The sequence below is a fragment of the Podarcis erhardii genome (genome assembly GCF_964252035.2).
Source record: "Podarcis erhardii genome assembly, chromosome: 2".
Lineage (NCBI taxonomy): Eukaryota > Metazoa > Chordata > Lepidosauria > Squamata > Lacertidae > Podarcis > Podarcis erhardii.
Genome location: NC_138498.1, coordinates 88,620,442 through 88,640,004, shown reverse-complemented (window position 1 = coordinate 88,640,004; position 19,563 = coordinate 88,620,442). Strand labels below are relative to the sequence as shown.

Below are 19,563 nucleotides of genomic sequence, written 5' to 3'. Positions count from 1 at the left end.
GACATAAGGCCCCATGAAAGGGGAGGAGGGAAGTCAAAGGAGATTTATTGATTATATCTTGCTTGCTTCCTTTGTGATTGGAAACTAAAAAACCCCAAAAATAAACTATATAAAAAAGAAGAAGCTTGAACTGTTTTGGGCCCCGTTTTGCAACCAGCAACAAGGTCTGGGTAACCACTGTTATCTTCTTCAGTGGAGTTGTTTACAACAACCTTTACAACATCTGTGCTGCTGACCCTCAAGCTTTGGGATTGTTGAAATATACACAACAAAAAATTGGTTAAAAAAAAGCAGTATGGACTTAAGTTCCTTCTGGGGTCCCCCTGGGATTTGTTTCATAGCAGATCTGCCCCTGCTTACAGAAACAGGGTGAGAAAATGGGCAGCTATGACAGTTGTGAGAAGAGCCCAGTCTGGTGGTAAGAGGAAGGGGATGTAAGTCCACTGAGGGCGTTTCAGGTGAAGTCCCCCCCTAAACCTGAAGGTGTCACAGATCCAGCAGAACCTGACAGCAGAACAATGTTGGTGGAGTCACTCCAGTGTCTAAAAGCGGCAATGTGGGATGGGATTGAGAAATGTCGGTGTGATGGTGAGCAGCGATGACTCATGCTTCTGAAAGAAGTTGGTTGTAACCATGGTTTTACAGGACTCATACAGAGGCTGAATTCTTTTAGGATTAGAAAAGGTGTGGGAGAGAGATGCTAAAAAAAATCCCACAGGTTTTAATCATATGTAAACTGACAAAGAGAGAGAGAGCAGGAACAAGCCTGAAGTGTCTAAATTGGGAGCTTCTGAGCTTGTGGCAGGAGAGAAATGCACTGCTGAAAAGAAACATCTGGGATACATGTGGTGTGGGAATTGAGCCTCTTAGCCAGAAAATCTGAGCAATTTGATCTAACAGCTACTAATTCCAGTCTGTGGGACTGTTAAGAGGTTGAAGATACTTTCTTCTCCTTGCCCGTTTTAGGATTTAAGGATGGGAAGAATGCTGCTGTTAATGCATCATTTAAGTAGCTATTTCCAATAATGGTTTGGCTATTTGTTTTATCCTTGAAGGATGAGCTGATACCATCCTAGGCCAGAAACTATACAGATGCAAACTCAGTGAATATGTCACTGCTTTGAATTACTGCATAATGATTTGGTCAGTATAATGCTGCATACAATGGGATGCTAGAAGGAAAAAAACCTCAGAGATAGAGCACATGCTTGACATGCAGAAGTCCCAGGTTCAATCCCCAGTATCTCCAGTTAAATGAACTTAAGCTCAGTTCCAACCATTTTCCTTATGCATGCTTAGAAAAGTCACATTATCAGTTTTTTAGTGCTTGTCTCTATAATAGACAGGCAGTGCCTGGAGGACTGAAGTGGGGCCAAGTGGGAGCCGGGGACAAGTTTCATTGCTTCTGGCACCTTCCCATAATCTGGAGAACAAATTGTGACATATATCCTAAAAGTACATAGATAATGCATCTAACCCTTGGGCTTGATTCCTATGGAGCGTAGCTCAGTGAGGGAGCACTTGTGTTGCACTGTAGAAGCTCCTGGGTCAAATCCTGGCATCACCAGTTAAACAGAGAATCGGGCAGTGGGTGATGGGGAAGGCCTATGTGAGAGCAGCAGTGATCCACCATGAGTCAGAGGAGGCAACACTGCGACAGACGGACAAATAATCTGAGCTGAAGAAAGAGACGGCCTCCTATCTTCTTATCCAAGGACATCGTGCAGTTTTTCTGTGCTTGATGAGCGTACACTTGATGATTAACAGGTGAATGGCATGAATTGACTTCCTTGAAAAGCAGCGTGTTTATTTCTTTAGAGCATGCCATGTTTTCAAGCAGTGAGGTTCTCAAATCGGTTCACGAGAATAACAAAACTGAAATAATTAAAACAGTATTTTTAAAATAGCAACTTGAAAAGTACAACCACCAACAGAAAAAAAGACAGACAGAAAAACAGAAACAAAACAGTGGATAAAATCATGGCACTGCACCAGCACAGCAAAATGGTCAGGTAAAAACCAAACAGAAAAAAGCACACTATGGGCTGTATCCAAGTGCAAGATTCTTCCACTTGATTTTGGGCAATTTCCACCCTTAGCAGCTTGATAAGATGCAGCCGATAACGTTCAGAAAGCAGGGCTGGCCCAAGCCTTTTTGGCACCTGAAGTGAACCACAAAATGGCGCCATCCCCCAAGTCAGGGAAGATGATCAACATCATAAATGGGGGCGGGGGCAAATCATCCTTCCCTGCAGGCTGAAGTGGGGATCAAAGGTCGTGGGGGGCACTCTGAATCACCCTGGGTGGGCGCAAAGCTCAGGAGACCCAGAAGGCAGCCCCCACCATTTGCCCCAGAAGTCCCTGACAAGGGATCTCTGTGGAAATGACATGGTGGGCGGCTGCCTAGGAGGAGGCAGGTCTGGCCTCTGAGGAGCACTGCTACTGTGACAGTGGCGGCAGCAATGGGTGATATATTTCTCAGAGGCCAGAGCTGCTACTCCTGTGGAACCTGCCACCTGAGGCAGTTGCCTCACCTTGCCTCCTGGGTGGGCCAGCCCCATCAGATAGTCTCCCACCCTGAGGAGAGGCTTTGGGGGAAGGAATTATATGGGGCTGCAAGGGGGAAGTAGGGAAGGGAAAGACCACTTGCGTGAGCTGTCCTTTCCTTGTGCAACTCGACAAAATAACAGTGCCACACTGCATAACATTGCCGTGCCATGTGGCAATTTCAGAACTGATTTTGGTAAAGGCATCTATATATGATGCAGCTGTGTGTCGAACGCAGGCTCCTTTAAGTTCTTGTTGTTTAGGTGCATTTTGAATGACCAACGTCACCATAATATTTGGATATCCATCAATATTTTTTATCGCTGACATACCAGATTCCAAAGAAGGCAAATCTCTGTATTTTGGAGCAACGTCAAAGGGAAGTCTAATCTACAGTGAGATAAAATGAGTGGCGTTGGACTTTGTTTATTGACGAACTGAACTTCAGCCAACAGGGTTAAATGACTACAACACTCTTTTGGCATTCACAAGACTTGGGTCTGTAGTTCACTCAGCTATTAACTAATCCTGCTTGGCATGGGTCACTCATTTACTCTGAACTGAAGTTACCAGCTTATTATGAAAAAAAAAACACCCACGTTATTCTCCCTAGTGTAAATATTGGACAAACTCTGGAAGGATAGCTGTGCTGGCCTGTGTGGCAGCAAAAAGATACAAAGGGGCAGCGCAGATATAAACCTCCCTCTCAACTGCTGCCAAAATACCTAGAACTTGCTTCTGGAATGTGACCTCTTTCGCCTCTCACATAAGGCACTGACCTTAAGAGCAGTTAATGCAGTCCAGCATTCCTGTCTAATTTGGACGTGAACTCAGTGTTAAAATGCCGTTTCAAATCCTGGTTGAATGAGGAACCCTGGTTAGTATTAAGTGTGCTTCAGACTTGTGCTGACCTTTTTCCTTCACCACAGTTAAGAAAGGAGTGGAGAATTTATGCAAGAACAAGAAGGTAAGCAGGTATATAGAAGTTTATATTGCACCCCACACCAGCCTTGTTGAAAAAGCAGCTAGAAAGATGAACAAGCACATGCCCTCAAGCTGGGCAACAGTCTTGGAGCTGTCACTCAAATGGAGCCAATATCACATTTGCCTCGGCCCAAGTTTCTCAGATTTACAGTGCAATTCTAACCATGCCCACTGAGCACTAAGTCCTATGGAATTAAATCGGGCTTGCTCGCAGGTAAGTGAGGCTAGGATTGCAGTCTAACTCACAGGATGATTTAAGTGGACTGTGGCAGGTAAGCTGTGAGTGCACATGAAATGAGATGGAAGGTGCAGGGGGAGAAGAAGAGATAAGACAGGTTGGAAAGGCGATAATTAAAGATAACAGGAATGAAGTATGGGGAGTGACGTATATGCTTTGAAAGGGAGGAGAGAAGAGAGCTAAGCTGTAACTGAGGGAAAACAGAGTTCTTTCTTGGAAATGTAAAACTTTTATTACCTTCATTTAGGCCTTGGTGCCTTCCAGGCTTTGCCAGCAGTTACAACCGGGTATGTGAAAAGGTTGTGATGGATCAGCACGGTGCTTTTGAGATAGCAGTGTAATCGTCACTCAGGACTCAGAACTTTGCAGATCAACAAGGCCACAGAAAACCCCAACCCTAGAGACCAAAGATGTCAATAACTTTAATCTCAGCAAGTTGAAACCAGCAGGTAAATGCTCTAAAACTGTAACCTATTAAATAGTAACAAGCTACAGTATTCATCTTCTTCCAAGTTAAACAGAAAAAGAATCAGAGGGGGAAATGCAGTCGTGATCTGTTTCATGCTACAGTGGTACCTTGGGTTAAGAACTTAATTTGTTCTGGAGGCCCGTTCTTAACATGAAACTGTTATTAACCTGAGGTACCACTTTAGCTAATGGGGCCTGCCGCTGCCGCTGTGCCGCCGCCATGCAATTTCTGTTCTCATCCTGAAGCGAAGTTCTTAACCCAAGGAACTATTTCTGGGTTAGCGGAATCTGTAACCTGAAGTGTCTGTAACCTGAGGTACCACTGTACGTGGTTTGTAATGTAGCTCCTCAAAGGAAGGTGGAATTAATATTCAAGCCCACCCCCCATGATGTTCACTTGTTTTTGAAACCTATATAGGCTGTGATTTGACCAACTGTTTTTTATTTTTACTGTATTTACCATGCTACCTCCTGGGTTCCGCCCAAAGTGACTCACAACTCCATAACAATACATGAAATAAATTGGCTTAAACAATGATCAACGAACTAGTCCACAGCAACATTCTCTGCATGATATGATTATAACCAGAGTGGAGTTACAACTCTCATATTCTAGAAAGCTATATATGGGCAATGGAAGCAGAATCACCAATGGTGCTGCCTGGTCATATTTATGGGGCTTGAGTCTCTTCCATGATTATCTTTCCAACAGCAGTGGTCAAACGCTTCCTTCATCGCCATCTCTCTCCACAAAAGATTCCAAATTCTTTGGGAAGTCAATGAAAAGCTGCAACTCAAAGGGCAGGATCCATGAGAGCAAAGCACAGGCCCTTTCTCTAATAGGTTCCACTTGCAGACTCTGGAATCCCTGCTCATAGAATTCAAGCCTTATTTTGGAAGTTAAACTCGCAGGAAACAAGGCACCAGCAATAGCCCCACAAGTGCCTCTTTTCATGCTGAGACAAAGGCACTGGCTAACTCTCCTTCTCTCTCTGAAATGAAGCCTTTTAATTTCCCACTCTGGTTTCTGCCGCCCCCCTTGACTCCATCTGTACAGTTTCCAGCAGCAACACAGGCGAGTGGCGCCTTCACAGGTGCACTCAAAGTTCAGGCTAGCTCCGAAGAGCAACTTTTAGAGGGGAATTAAGCAGAACATTCTTTTCTGAGTAGCTAGAGATTGGCAATCAAGGCTGAACTTTGGAACAAAGATATTGTGCCTTCAGGATTTGGCAGAAGGAAGGAGTTGTGCTTTTTTTGAGACAAAGATCATTTTACCATAACATTCAACAATTGTGCTTATCTAGCCATGTAGATCAAGAGTGGCAATAATTAGAGATGGGGCCGGAATTTCTCAACTGGAGCAGTACTCTTTCTCCTGCCTCCCAGAGTTCAAGGGGTCAGGGATTTTGCTCCACTGACTGCAGAGGGGATGCAACAACTATGAAATCACATATATGGAGGGGGGGGAGCAAAGCTCTGTACAGCAGGCTGGCTAAGAAACGTGTTTCCCTTTGGGATGATCAACAGTCTATGACATAGCAATCTTTCCAGTTTCCAAGCATTTCTGAGGACCGCTCTCTCCTCTGCATTGCCTCCCCCCACTAATACACAAGCTTTTAGTACTCAGGCTTGCTTTCAAAACTTTACTCGGTAATAAATAAATTTACCCATACAGAAGTGTAACATCACATGAGGAGCGTTGTGGTAGGTTGTGTCATGCTAGGTTGTATTAGGGGGGAAAGCACATGTACAGTAGGGCCTTTGGGCTTGCTGATCAGAAGGTCGGTGGTTCGAATCCCCACGACAGCGTGAGCTCCTGTTGCTCGGTCCCTGCTCCTGCCAACCTAGCAGTTCGAAAGCACATCAAAGAGCAAGTAGATCAATAGGTACCACTCCGGCGGGAAGGTAAACCGCGTTTCTGTGTGCAGCTCTGATTCGCCAGAAGTGGCTTAGTCATGCTGGCCACATGACCCAGAAGCTGTACGCCTTCTCCCTCGGCCAGTAAAGCGAGATGAGCACCGCAACCCCAGAGTCGTCCACAACTGGACCTAACGGTCAGGGGTCCCTTTATCTTTACAGTGGGGCCATCCTAGGACAGCAGCACTGCAGCATTCCTGTGGGAAACCAGAAAGCAGGACCCTGTGGTTTCCAGTAATGGCTATTCAAAAACATTACTGCTGCCAGTCTTCTCTGTGATGGAAGACCCCCCTCTGAAGAAATGCGGGGAGAAATCACAGAACTGTAGAGTTGGAAAGGGTCATATGGCCCAAGCCGCTGCAATGCAGGAATCTGGGGTGGGGGGGAGGCCTTGAACCCACAACCCTGAGAGTCTAATCCTCTACTGTCCCTCATGTCCCTAATGTGCTGCAAGGAGGGTTTCCGTCCGACACATCTGGAAGGAGATGTGGTGAGGAGACTGCATCTGGTGGCCACCACAGCGCTTGAAAAGACCACAGCGATTCTTTCCATTTGCGCTTTTTGTTTTTAGCAGAGTGCTGCTCAGAAAACATATCCTGATACGCTGATGCATATGACGAGCGGAAAAGGCAAACCCCAAAGGAAGTAACAGCGTGGTTATTTTAAAAAGCAAGAAAAGAACTGCGTCTTTTTTCAGTTTAAGAGGCTGTACTCCTTGCTCTGCTTAGATGCAACTTAAAACTGGCATGCGTTTAAATCGATTAACAAATGTAACGGGATGTTGAGTCACGACGCAAGGTTGTGCGACCATGACTCTCCCCTGGGGTTTGTGCGCAATGCAAGGTTCTAAAGCGAGAAAGTAAAGAGGGCTAAAACGGATAGAAATCTTGGGAAGAATACGCCCCCACACACAATTGCCCATAAAAGTCTACCCACGTATATGGGGCCTGGCAGCATGAATGCACCAAGAACTTCTTGTCCTTAATCCAGTCTTCCAAATCCCATTAATTAGCAAAGCCTCTTATTTGTAAAGAAAACTACATTCTTAAAAAAAAGAAAGAAAACAACACAGAATCCATTGAGGTGATGATGTCATTGCCAGAGTGATTTGTCAGTTGTTCTAGAGAAGAACCACCCAAAGCCAAGAAAGGCACAAAGGGGGGAAACTGTGGGAGAAAGACAGCTTGAGCCAGATGAAACCTGATCCAGGGAAGCCTTGAAAAATAACTGCCCTGAAAAAGCAGGAGGCTTTGGATGTTTCTGCAAGCTCAGATTGAGGGGGGAGAGAGCAAAAGAGGACATAGATCCTGGGTGGAAGGCTAGGGTGGCAGCAATGTGGACACTGCTGCAGTGAGTGCTTTTTTTCTGAGGGTACTCAAGGGTACACAGTACCAGCACCTCCCTCCTCCCCCAAAAATGTTAAAAGTGTAGCACTCGACTGGTGCACTCAGTTGGTTAGAGCATGGTGCTAATATCGCCAAGGTTGCAGGTTCAATCCCTGTAAGGGACAGGTGTATATTCCTGCATTGCAGGGGGTTGAACTAAATGATCCCTAGGGTCCCTTCCAACTGTACGATTCTGTGAAATCTATGCTTTGTGACTCTTCCCTCTCTCTGGATTGCCCCCCCCCCCCCCCCGTTTGTGAGTCTGTGTAATGCATGGAGCCCAGGCGGATGGGAGAGGAAGAAAGAGAAATGAGTTACTGTGGCAGGGAAAGAGGTTCCACTCAATAATAACATTCAAAATACACTACCTTACCTTGCTATATGACATGGCTATCTCTGCCCAATCCACCTGTAAGAAGGCCCCTCCTTCCATCCAGACTCTATTTATAACTTTACAGGTGTCTCTGGCCCGCCTGCAGGAGAGTGGGAGGTTGGTGGTATGGTAGACTGGTTGCCCTTGTGGCTAATTTTGTAGATTTGGCACTGTGTTTCCTGGACTTCTAGGTGCACAGCTCTGGCTTTCTGTGGTCCTCAGTTATGGATAAACAGACAGGCTCTCCCACAGCCAACCAGATGCAATATTATTCTTGTGTTTAAGAAAGGTCCCTGAGCCTGGTTGCATTTAATGTTAAAGAAAAAGTGCTTGAGAAGCTTGGAAACCCACCCACTGGCACAGGTTTGCTGCTGAGAATTGCCCCCTGCCTGGCTGCTGTTTGCCCTTGAAAATGCCGCTCACAGTAAACAGCATTTTGGGCAGGGAGCAGCAAGGAAGGACCTATTCTCTATAGAAAGCAGAATCAGGAGCATGCGCCAGATCTCTCTCTCTCTCTCTCTCTCTCTCTCTCTCTCTCTCTCTCACACACACACACACACACACTGGAAAAGCTTTTCCTCCAAACTAAAACCGACCTGGTTAAAAAGCATGCTTGTTTAAACACAAAATTAATCCCAGGTGTAGTAGGGCCCCTTCATTTCTTGTTAATGTTCCTCCTAATAATTTCTATTGCTGGTCTTTGGCCTTCCTCCACTTTCTGAAGTATATCTGCATCTCAGTTTTCATTCTTTCTGCCTTCTCCACTTAATGCCTACTCTGCCTTATCTTCCTTCCCCAGCCATTTCCCAGCTTCCACACTCAAACTTATCCTCTCCGCAGTCTGCTGTAGGAATAGGCATTACACTGCCCCTTTTGTTTTCTAGGCATTCAAAAGGAGCCCGTTCCCCCTTGCCCATATGATTCCAATTCCATGTCCATAATGTCATGGGGCAAACGTAGGGGATCCACACCATGTATTCTGCAAAGAATCCTGGAAACTGTAGTTTACCCCTCACTGAACCACAAGCCTTGCACCTTTCACAAACTACAGTTCCCAGGATTCTTTGGGGATTCTAATGTGGATTAAATATCTCTAATACACATTCAATGTACGGTATGCGTTGTAACCACTATTGATCATGGTTCTGGCACACTGACAGCCATGCTAAGGAGCAGCCTGCCTGTCTCAATGCTGAGCACTCTTTTGCCATTGCTCAACACTTGTCACAACAACTCCCCACCCCACTCTTCAGACAGTTGAATTAAGCTTAATTGGGGCCCTCTGCTATTGAAGCTAAGCGTGGGTTCACATATATGTTTACATCTTCCTCTCCTACCAGCCGTTTTCCCTTCAGACCAGGTTGGATGGGCTGATCACAGATTTCTGTCCTCAAGGCTCCTAGCAGCAGCTTTCTGCAGTGTTTATGTGTGGGCATTACCCTGTGCCGCTCCACTAAAGTGCACCGCAAGTTGCCACAGAGGATTTCACAATGCGGTTGAGAACACGAGCCCCTTTGCGTTCCGCGCATCAGAGCTTTCACTCACATCCCACATGATCCAAAGCCAATTCCAAAGCTATGCTTGAAGATTAGACAGCAGTTGCAGCCCACAAGACCTCGCCTGAGCCTCGTCATGCTTTTCAACTCCTCCGGCTCCGCTGAAGTGTAGAACAGGCAGACTGCGCTTCACGCTAGGAGAGCGGCCTGCTGCTTGCAAGCTTTGTGCAACATTGCCATCTGGTGAACACAGTGCTGCACCGCAGTGATGCATTACCACCAGGAAGCACTGCAGGCCACAGGTGTGCGCCAACCACAAAATTCAGTTCAAAGCAATTAGGAAAACAGCCCACCTCAGTCTGAAGCGCTTTATGGGCTGCCCAGCCCTGTTCAGCTGAGGGGCTGTCCAAGTCTTCTTCACAAGCCATGGGAAATTTACAACCTCCTGGGAAAGTTAAAAACAGCTATCACCTTGTTTCCTTTTCAGGTGAATGAAATTTGCAGGCATATTATCCCTTTTGGAGTGGTTAAGGCCTGCCCAATTGCAGACAAATAGGTTCAGAAACTTTTGTGCTATGCATGGTAAATCTTTTTTTTTTTTTTAAGAAGACAGCTAAATCTTTAATTTTGATAGAATTGGCTGAAATTTGCAGGCAATGGCACCCTTCCTTTGGGTCTGAATCCTGCCAGGTTTCAGGAGGAAAGCTGCAGTGGGGAGGTATTCCTGTGAGGTGACACTCTGGTTGAAAATAGCACCCAATACAAAACTATTAGCTATACAGTGGCGTAGTGTGGGGGGTGCAGGGGGGGCCGGCCGCACCGGGCACAACATCTGGGGGGGGGCACGCTCACACTAGCAGCTCTCTGCCCCTACTAAAATCCATGGGCTAGGGGGCGCAAATTACTTGCCTTGCCCCGGATGCTGACAACCCACGCTACGCCACTGTAGCTGTACAAACCATCAGTGATTCGCTGATAATTTGGGGGCCTCTGCTTAATAACAAAAACAGGCATAACCAGGATCCTCATATTTTTAGGTCTCTAACCTTTATATTATCAGAAACAAAAGATGAACCACAGAGAACTGAATAATCTAAAGCAGTGTTTTTTTTCTGTCTGTGTTTTCTTTGATGATTTTTGGGGTCCACAATACCTCCCCCCTTCCCCATCCTCACTACCTACTTGAAATTAGGCCAATGGCCACATGTACCCCTTAGGTCAGAGACAGATTTAAGGGAGCATGACTGGTTGGGTTGCACTGGGTGCCAAGCTGAGATGGCGCTGAAGGGGCCTCTACAACTATGATGTAGGATGGAAGGCAAGAGGCAGGGGACACTGAATTTGAGCGCTGCTAAAATTTGAGACCTCAATGTCCGCCACTGCGTAGGCTGTCGGTTTCGCATCCCCGCCTTCAAGTACATGTCGGCTCTTAGTGTTGGTGCCACAGAATATTGGCTAAGAATGTCATCTGGGAAGGACCCAGTGCAAGTCCCACTCTGCCCTAGACAAACTAGGCATCTCTGCCAATGCTTCAGCCCATCTATTGTAAGTACAGGGATAAAAAATACCTTACAAACTTGTTGGAAGGATTACTGAGATACTCTATGTGGAGGATTTATATAATTATATAATCCATTCCAAAATGTTCTAAATGATCATTATGCTGGTTGTCCACACAGTAGCCAAAACCGGGCACTGCTGGAAGCAAGCTACCCACAGAAATCAAAGCATCCCTTATAGAAGAGTGCAGGTCAAGGCTGAGACAAACAGAAAATCAGAACAAGATTAGATTTGCTCATGAGCAAACTGCTGCAGTATTCTTTTGGCTTTCACCTGCATATCTAATTCATCTAATGCCAGAGTACATAGGCATAACTATGGGATTAATAGCATCTGCTTCGTTATCTAAATGAGGTTTCTGAGGGTTAATTGATTTTTGAAAACATGCCCTCCCGAGGGTCTAACCCACACTTTGGAATATCCAAAGACAGACTCCATCTAATCTATGCTCAGAGTAGCACTTGCTACATCAGGGCTTTGGAGGAAATTAGGATGCGCCTGCAGATATTAGTGTGTTAATACAATAATGATTTATTATGCAAATTGAAGCATGGGTGTACAGCTGCATTTGTAGTTTTTTTTTTTTAAAAATATCAAGCTCTTGAATTTTACTCTCAAAAAAGCTTGCAAAAATTAGTTTGCTGTTTATTAGTTTCCAGGTTTTGGTTCTCTTGGGAAAACTAAGATACCTTCATGAGAAGCCTAAATAGTAAAGAAGCAGAGTGGATAGTATTCACCTTCTTTTTGAGAAGCCATTGCTCCAAAGGGCTCAGGAACAGCCTTTCCCAGCTTGCTCTTGGGTGCTTATAGAGATGTCAGAGACCATCTACAATTGAACAATGGCCCCTGCCCCCAACATTCATGGCCTGGATCACCAGCCATTTCTGTGTTAATGCCAACTTATTACTCATGATTATTTGACGGCATCACAGTCTCTCAATGGGGCGGGTTAGTCACTCTGTTGGTCTAATCCAAGATGACTGAATGAGCCAAACGGGAATCAAAACTCAAGTTCTCTCTCTCTCTCCCCCCTCCCCCGAATACAAATCCAACATACTAACCATTCCACCACACTGACTCTAGTGCGAATACTCTGAATCAAAGCGGCAACTAACTGGGTTTTTCCACACATGAAATTTGACCATATAATCTTCACTAAGAATAGCTGACATAGTAGATGAAGTGTACATCTTTTATTATATGAAGCAGCTGTTTAGACGTTTTCCAGAGTTTTGAGCTAAGCTGGCTCTTCGGTAGCACAGCTGTTGAGAAAATTTGCTGTTGCAGTATATTCACTTAATAGAGGGCCCAAACCACCATTAAGAGCTTCCACGCCTTGTTGATTCCTGTGTGCAAGTGAAGCAGCTCCAGTAAGGTAATTTAGACTCAAGAACCTCTTTTCCATATGCATGAAAATTGTGTCCAGCTGCATCTTACATGTTCAACACACATCCTTCAGAAGCTGTTTAATACAAATCTGTCATGTTACTCAATCAGATTAGTTACTTCAAGCATCTCTGCAGATTGGATGCAATTGCACCTTTGTGGTTACACAATATATACAGCCAAATCTTATGTTTGAGCCCTTGGCGGACCACAGGTGTTTCATCACTGCCCTAGAAGTATGCAACCCTGGACAAAAATCAGGTTAGTAACCCGTGATGAAAAGGTAGAGCTATATTATGAAACTGAGTTCAATTTGAGAATGTCAGTGTGAAGTCATGATCTTTTGGATAGACATTTCAAGTAATTTGGGTTCAGCAGGTCTTTTTGGGGGGGGTTAGGGGGGTTACTCTATGTAGCCCTTATTTCCAAGGCTGATAACTAAGACAATGTTACCCTTTTCATTTCAGCAGCCACAGAACAAAGGATGTACCCTGAAGATCCATTTCAACCCCACTCAAAGTACTGGACTGCTGGTGCTGCCTTACTGTACAAGCACTGTGATGAATCAGAAGGCCAATCCTTGTAGTTAGGCAGCATTAACAAAAACCTCCAAATATTTGAGAGCTATGAAATTCATTGGGAAACAGATCCCCCACATGCCTTTTAGTTTCTTCTTCCTCCTACCCCCACTTCCCCCAAGGAATCAGTATGCAACTGGGGACATGAAGAGTAATACTATCCCAGGCAACGTAACATTTAATAAAGCTGATAAAGTATAATGGTACTTAACCAGGATTCTTTTCTTAACAAAGCCACTGGTATTGAGAAACATTTGGTTCTTTAAGCATTACTATTCAGCACGTTGCAACTACCCACTTAGGACTGCACATTATGAACCTTTCATTAGAAACAAAATGACTTAATTTGATGAAAATACTTGGGTCTCATAGTACATTGTGTTACATTACCGATAACTATCAAGCAAGTCACATTACTGATTAAGTGAGATCTTAATGCAGGCAGCACCATCTAGTGTTCAGTGAAGATTTGCTGAGCTGCAAAGGCAGAAGCCATACAATGTCATAGGCAAAGAATGAAAGTGACTTTTCGTGGTGCTAGAATTTGTGGGAAATGAAAGCACATATTGCCAGATGCCAAAAAGGATACACTTAACAAGCCAATATTAAAAAGTTAAGCGATCATAGCGCCAATTAGCAACTGCTGTATCAAGTCAAGCCATTTCATTATATGAAAGCTTCTAACATACTTGCTTTGTTTCAACTGCTTGCAACCCATATTTTCACCAAGCTAGGGCTCTTCCGCACTGGAGTGGGTGGAATGCAGGTGGTGCTGTGGTCCAAACTATGAAGCCTCTTGGGCTTGCCAATCAGAAAGTCGGCGGTTTGAATCCACAGGGTGAGCTCCCGTTGCTCGGTCCCAGCTCCTGCCAAACTAGCAGTTCAAAAGCACGCCAAAAAGTGCAAGTAGATAAAAAGGTACCACTCCAGCAGGAAGGTAAACAGTGTTTCCATGTACTGCTCTGGTTTCGGTGTTCCGCTGCGCCAGAAGTGGCTTAGTCATGCTGGCCACATGACCCGGAAAAACTGTCTGCAGACAAATGCCGGCTCCCTCAGCTTGTAAAGCAAGATGAGCGCCACAACCCCAGGACTTAACTGTCAGGGGTCCTTTACCTTTACCTTTTTTAGCCACATAACACCCTCTTGGCAGCCTGCAAGCACACACACACTAAATTTGTTTTAATATTTCAAAATAAAATTACATGTTTTCTGACTGTAGATGCACTGGGTGTGGGTTTTACATGTTTGGTGACATTTCTCTAGTGTCATCTTTTCCCACACCACCCACTCCCTGTTTCCTTCACCCCAAGGGAAAGGATGGCGCCTGCCCTTTTCCACCAGCTGTTGCTGAAGGCACATTCACAACATTGGGATTCTATAAATAGCTCTTTTGCACAGAAATGCTCTTGCATGAGACCAGCTGTACGAAAAATTAAAACTGCCCTTGCAACTACAGAAGATAGGAAATGAAAAGGGGAAGAAAGGAAGTGGAAGCATTTCATGCTAGCAACTCCAAATATTTTCTGGAGTGAGGCCATCATCTTTTTGTGCAAATATGGTATTAGAAAACTTTTTAAAAGGTGCATTCAGAGAAATCAACTGATACCTACACACATACCCACACCGGACTTTAGGTCCCCTGGTTTTGAGCAACACCCTCCACCCTCCACCCTTTTTGTGAAAGTCTGGTATATTAGAAAACTTCTATTTAAAAAAGAAATAAAACAAAGGTACACACACAGCTAAACAAATACCTGGGTGCAAGCTCATAACAGACTTCAGGATTCCAGCACTTATGGTGAAGGAGGAAGTCTTAGCACAAATATCCCATCAAGCACACCCCAGTAGTGTGGGTGGGATACATTGAGAAAGATTCTGGAAGTATAAAATTGAAAGTGTTAATGTGTGGATGAAGGTGCCCAAAGCACATGTGGAAACAGGGACTTGTATACAGATGAATGACCAAATGTGGACACAGTGCAAATGTAACTGTGGGTGATGAGACAATGACAGTTTCTTGGACTCTGGGGTCCACTTCCCCACTAAGATTTGCATAGGTTTATAATCAGCAACTTAGAACTCTTCCTCAAAAGGTTACCATTATTGAAGCATACACACTTCATGCATGTAGGCCACTCAAGTCATTGGAATAGCATGGTGTAAACAGAAAATACTCATTGCAATCCTGTCTCATTTGTACCAGATACTGTCAATGGTAACCAAGCAAATAATGCAGCAATAACGAGACACATGTTAAATGGGAAAAGTGCTTATAAACACATACATACAAAAAAACCCAAACAGATTTATTTCTTTAAAAAAAGATCAGCGGCCACAAGCGCAACTAAAATTGTTATATCCACTGATTTGAAACATAACGACACCTGCACTTAAGTTATTTCAGAAAAAAACCCTTATATCAACTTATATGCCAAATGATCTTACGCCTTCACAACAATCAGGTTTGGATGGTCTTTCAGAATTAAGGGCAGAATCTTAATGTTTAAGGGTATCAGAAGACAGTGTCCAGAGGTCCAACATTTTCTAAACAATGACCATTTTTTCCATGGTTTCAGCCAACCCTCAGTGGAGGAGCTACAAGTACAACTCCATCTCCTCGGACAAACAGCATCGGAATATTCCTTTTGGTAGACTGTGAATGAAAAAAAGCAGTACAGGCTACATCCAGTGAGAATGTAAAAATAGTTGCAAAGATTAGCATAATTATTATAAATTCATATGGTACAATAATCACATTTTGGGGGAATGAATCTATATTTAAGTGTCCTACTTTTACAATGAAGTAATCACTATGGTTAAAACAATGCTTTAGATTTTACTCTGGTTAAAATTTACTTAATGTTATAAGTCAAGTAGGTATACTGATCTTGTAAGCAAAAAATATTTAATTTATATTCATCTAGACATCATTGCATATCTGAAAGAGCATTTGGAGCTTTAAGTATTAACAAGTTCTTACTTTATAAATCTCTTCATAGGTTTCTTCATCAATTTCTATTGTTGTCACTGTCTCCTCAACATCACCCAAAATCATATTTAAGTGCTGGTCATAAGCCTGTGGAAGCGAGAGTAGTTTAATTTTTGTGCTTGTGGCAGTATATTTCTTAAACATTGTAGCTCAAATACACAGATCTGAAAACTTCTGCTACTAGTATTTTGGATTATATCTAATGTTAAACCTACTCAGAAATTCAGGGACCACTAGGGGCGCATCAGAAGATGGCTGACAATAACATCATAGAATCATAGAGTTGGAAGAGACCACAAGGGCCATCGAGTCCAACCCCCTGCCAAGCAGGAAACACCATCAGAGCACTCCTGAGCACTCCTGGTTGTCAAGCCTCTGCTTAAAGACCTCCAAAGAAGGAGACTCCACCACACTCCTTGGCAGCAAAGTCCACTGTCGAACAGCTCTTACTGTCAGGAAGCTCTTCCTAATGTTTAGGTGGAATCTTTTTTCTTGTAGTTTGGAACCATTGCTCCGTATCCGCTTCTCTGGAGCAGCAGAAAACAACCTTTCTCCCTCCTCTATGTGACATCCTTTTATATATTTGAACATGGCTATCCTATCACCCCTTAACCTCCTCTTCTCCAGGCTAAACATGCCCAGCTCCCTTAGCCGTTCTTCATAAGGCATCGTTTCCAGGCCTTTGACCATTTTGGTTGCCCTCCTCTGGACACGTTCCAGTTTGTCAGTGTCCTTCTTGAACTGTGGTGCCCAGAACTGGACACAGTACTCTAGGTGAGGTCTCCGACCCACACGAGGTAAATTGGAGGCTGTGATGGGAGTAAATAGCCTCCCTACCCCACCCCCCAGGACTGTGGTGGGGGACTGCCCTTGCCTGCTGTGCCCTATATCACCCCCGAATTTGTAGGGATGGGGGCACTAGGCACAATGCCCTCCTGTGGGATTTCGGCGCTCCTGGACGCCGTCTCTAATCCGCGCCACTAGCTGCAAGAACTTCAAAAGAAACAATTTGGATGAAGCGAATGCACATATCTCAAGGAAGAAGGGGGAGTAAAGACTGCTAACAGAAGAGATCTCTGATGAAACAAGACGCGTTGGAGGAACAAGTATAAATCATGAGAAGATACGCCAAGACTCGGTATGGCAAAGGGACTGATGGGGGAGGGGGAAAAAACTTTCCTTTCTTTCTCTTATGTGATTAAACAAGAATTCCCCCCCCCCCCAAGTCAGAAATGTCGTTTTAAGGACTTAAGCTGTGGATTTAAGGCTGTGTGGAGATAAACTTTCGAACCAAAGCATATTTTAAGAAGAGCGTGGAATGTATAAGGGCTTTGGAATGACGCAGTTAAAAATTCCGTCGCCATATTGGGAAGTTCTGTTGGAGGAGTTAAGTCTGAGAGGAGAAATAGAGAAATAGAGCTGTTTTTATATTGTGGGTGAAACTCCTCAGTGGGACTTAAGAACGACAGTTCTGTAATTAATGATGGAAAGAGCGCTGTTATCTATGAAGGCGATGATATATGGAAACCATCTTGATTTGAGGATTGGAAGAACGGAAAAATTCACACAGGATTATTATTGGTGTTTATCGGCTTAAGGAGACTATCAGAAGAGATCGTAAAGAAAAAAGAGAAAATATATGAACAAGATGTGATGTGGAAACAGCAAGATAAGACTGGGTAGAATTATGAACTTTGTTTGGACTGATTTGGACATTAACGCAGTGGCAAGAAGATGATCAGAATCCCCCTTCGGATCTTGAAATATGGGTTCCCTCAACAAAATTTAAAATTCAACTTTGTAATTCGGAATTTATGTGATGTGATTTGATTTGATTGGCCGGTTAATAAAAATTATTTTTTAAAAAATTAAACCTACTCAGAAATTAATAAACATTACTAATTTTAATCCATTAATTTCAGTGCATCTACTCTGAGTTTAACTTTGCTGGATATAAGCATTTGTTTCTATATTGCTTCAATTTGAACAAATACGGAATTGCTTGATCCAACATCTATATAACTATAACAATTTATTCATACAACTGTAACAGCACTGCTCCATTCTTATATTTACTTATACATTGTTTCATAAATATACCATTATAACTTAACATCTCCCAAAACACATTTTTATGGTTCTGTTAACAAGCACCCCATTTCTATATAGCTTTACTTACATGTAATCTGCCTCGAAGTTCTCGGTCATTTCTCATTTTTACATAAATTCGTTCATCAAGACTGAGTCTGATGAGATCCAAGGGCTCTTCTACAGTATTTGTGGTTTGTTGCTATAAGAGAAAAGTGTTTGTGTTTTTTTTAATACAGTTGATAAAACGTTGGATACAATTTATTCCAAGGAAAAACTCCACTGAGATTAGTATTAGATGATATTTGATCCGTATTGTTTATTGTTCAATTATTCAACCTTACTGAAATGTCTAAACTCAAGTACAAGAGCAGAGAGAATTAAAAGCCACCTGTTTGCACTCTTCAAAATGACTGACAAATAGTGAATTGCAAATCCCTCCTATCTGTGAGATATCAGGAAACAGTCAACTAGTCATGATACCCTTTCTAATATCCCAGGCTCACCAGTTTAAACTGTTCCAATAACAAAGAATCAATAACAGATTGTTCATAGTCACTTTTCTCGGACTAGGTAGCAAGAATAATGCGCATAATGTCCTCACTTGGTGACATCTGATAATAAAGTTTTGTTTTGTGGGTGTGTTTTTTATTTAAAAAAATAATCCAAAGATAGCAGCAAAGTTTAACTATGCACGGCAGTGCCAATGAAAACAGCATGAAGAAGGGGAAACGAAGGAAGAATAAAGCAGAGGCCCTTCAGACCACAACTTTGTAGCTACCAGGAGAGAACTACGAAAACATGTAATATTTTAGGGGCTTATTGTTGTTTATTTATACCCCGCCCCCTCCTGGCTTTCCCAGGAGGGACAGGCGGGCAAAGGTCAACTTTACCGTTATTACGCTCTCAGAAATAAGCGAAATAACAAAAAAAGAGAAGATGAAACGCGCAGTCCGGACGTCGCCTTCGCTACTGGGAGCAGAAACCTGCGTCCAACTAGCGACCCACCTCGGCAGGCTAAGCCAGGCCAGAGACCCACCACCTCAGAGCACAACGGCGACACCTCACGGGGTCCCGCCGACCCCTCAAGGGCGACCCTCCCCCGGCTGCAGCATCACCCACCTGGTCCACCTCGTCCGCCATTTTTTCAAAGCCAACTCCAGCCTCTTCTCGCGAGATTTTATGCCCCGCCCGCAGCAATTGACGCAGGCGCGCGCTCACGCACAAGCGAAAGTATAGACTTACTGTAGACATACATGCAGCACTTCAGATTCCGGGTCAACTCAGCACCATTTTATTTTTGCTCCCCCCCCCCATGCCTGCCTCAGAAACAAGCGCGAACAATGAAAAGTGTAAGGATTTCAGCTCAGCTGTGGTCGGACGGCGAGCGAGCCCCCACCCTCTATTCAAAAGATGGTAGGCAAATACAGGTGTGTGTATACATATAAAAGATGGCAGGCAAATACAGGTGTGTGTGGGTGTGTGGGTGTGTGTATAATATATATATATACACACCTGTATTTGCCTGCCATCTTTTATATATATAAAAGCTAC

The 19,563-nt window shown here is 43.9% G+C and overlaps 1 protein-coding gene and 2 long non-coding RNA genes across 3 annotated transcripts; 1 reads left to right on the top strand and 2 right to left on the bottom strand.

Annotated features, from left to right (window-relative positions):
* Nucleotides 1-287: 287 nt before the first annotated feature.
* Nucleotides 288-10,080, bottom strand: LOC309337449. Its single transcript, XR_014154313.1, has 3 exons — nucleotides 9,458-10,080; nucleotides 7,913-8,012; nucleotides 288-4,166 (listed from the first exon to the last, which is right to left on the bottom strand). It is a non-coding gene; the product is annotated as an uncharacterized lncRNA (long non-coding RNA).
* On the top strand, nucleotides 3,472-15,084 carry LOC309337444. Its single transcript, XR_014154307.1, has 3 exons — nucleotides 3,472-3,514; nucleotides 4,017-4,218; nucleotides 12,822-15,084. It is a non-coding gene; the product is annotated as an uncharacterized lncRNA (long non-coding RNA).
* Nucleotides 15,085-15,217: 133 nt separating this feature from the next.
* Nucleotides 15,218-19,253, bottom strand: LSM3 (LSM3 homolog, U6 small nuclear RNA and mRNA degradation associated). The gene is made up of 4 exons (XM_081854067.1): nucleotides 19,132-19,253; nucleotides 18,101-18,211; nucleotides 15,913-16,008; nucleotides 15,218-15,585 (listed from the first exon to the last, which is right to left on the bottom strand). The coding sequence occupies exons 1-4, from the start codon at nucleotides 19,150-19,152 to the stop codon at nucleotides 15,505-15,507; spliced, it is 309 nt and encodes a 102-aa protein (XP_081710193.1). The 5' UTR covers nucleotides 19,153-19,253; the 3' UTR covers nucleotides 15,218-15,504.
* Nucleotides 19,254-19,563: the final 310 nt, after the last annotated feature.

Coding starts and splice junctions, on each gene's coding strand:
- LSM3 (XM_081854067.1), bottom strand. CDS start 19,152: ATGGCGGACGAGGTGGACCAG. Junction 18,212..19,131: donor TGGCGGACGAGGTGGACCAG/GTGGGTGATGCT, acceptor TTTCTCTTATAG/CAACAAACCACAAATACTGT. Junction 16,009..18,100: donor AACTTCGAGGCAGATTACAT/GTAAGTAAAGCT, acceptor TCGCTTCCACAG/GCTTATGACCAGCACTTAAA.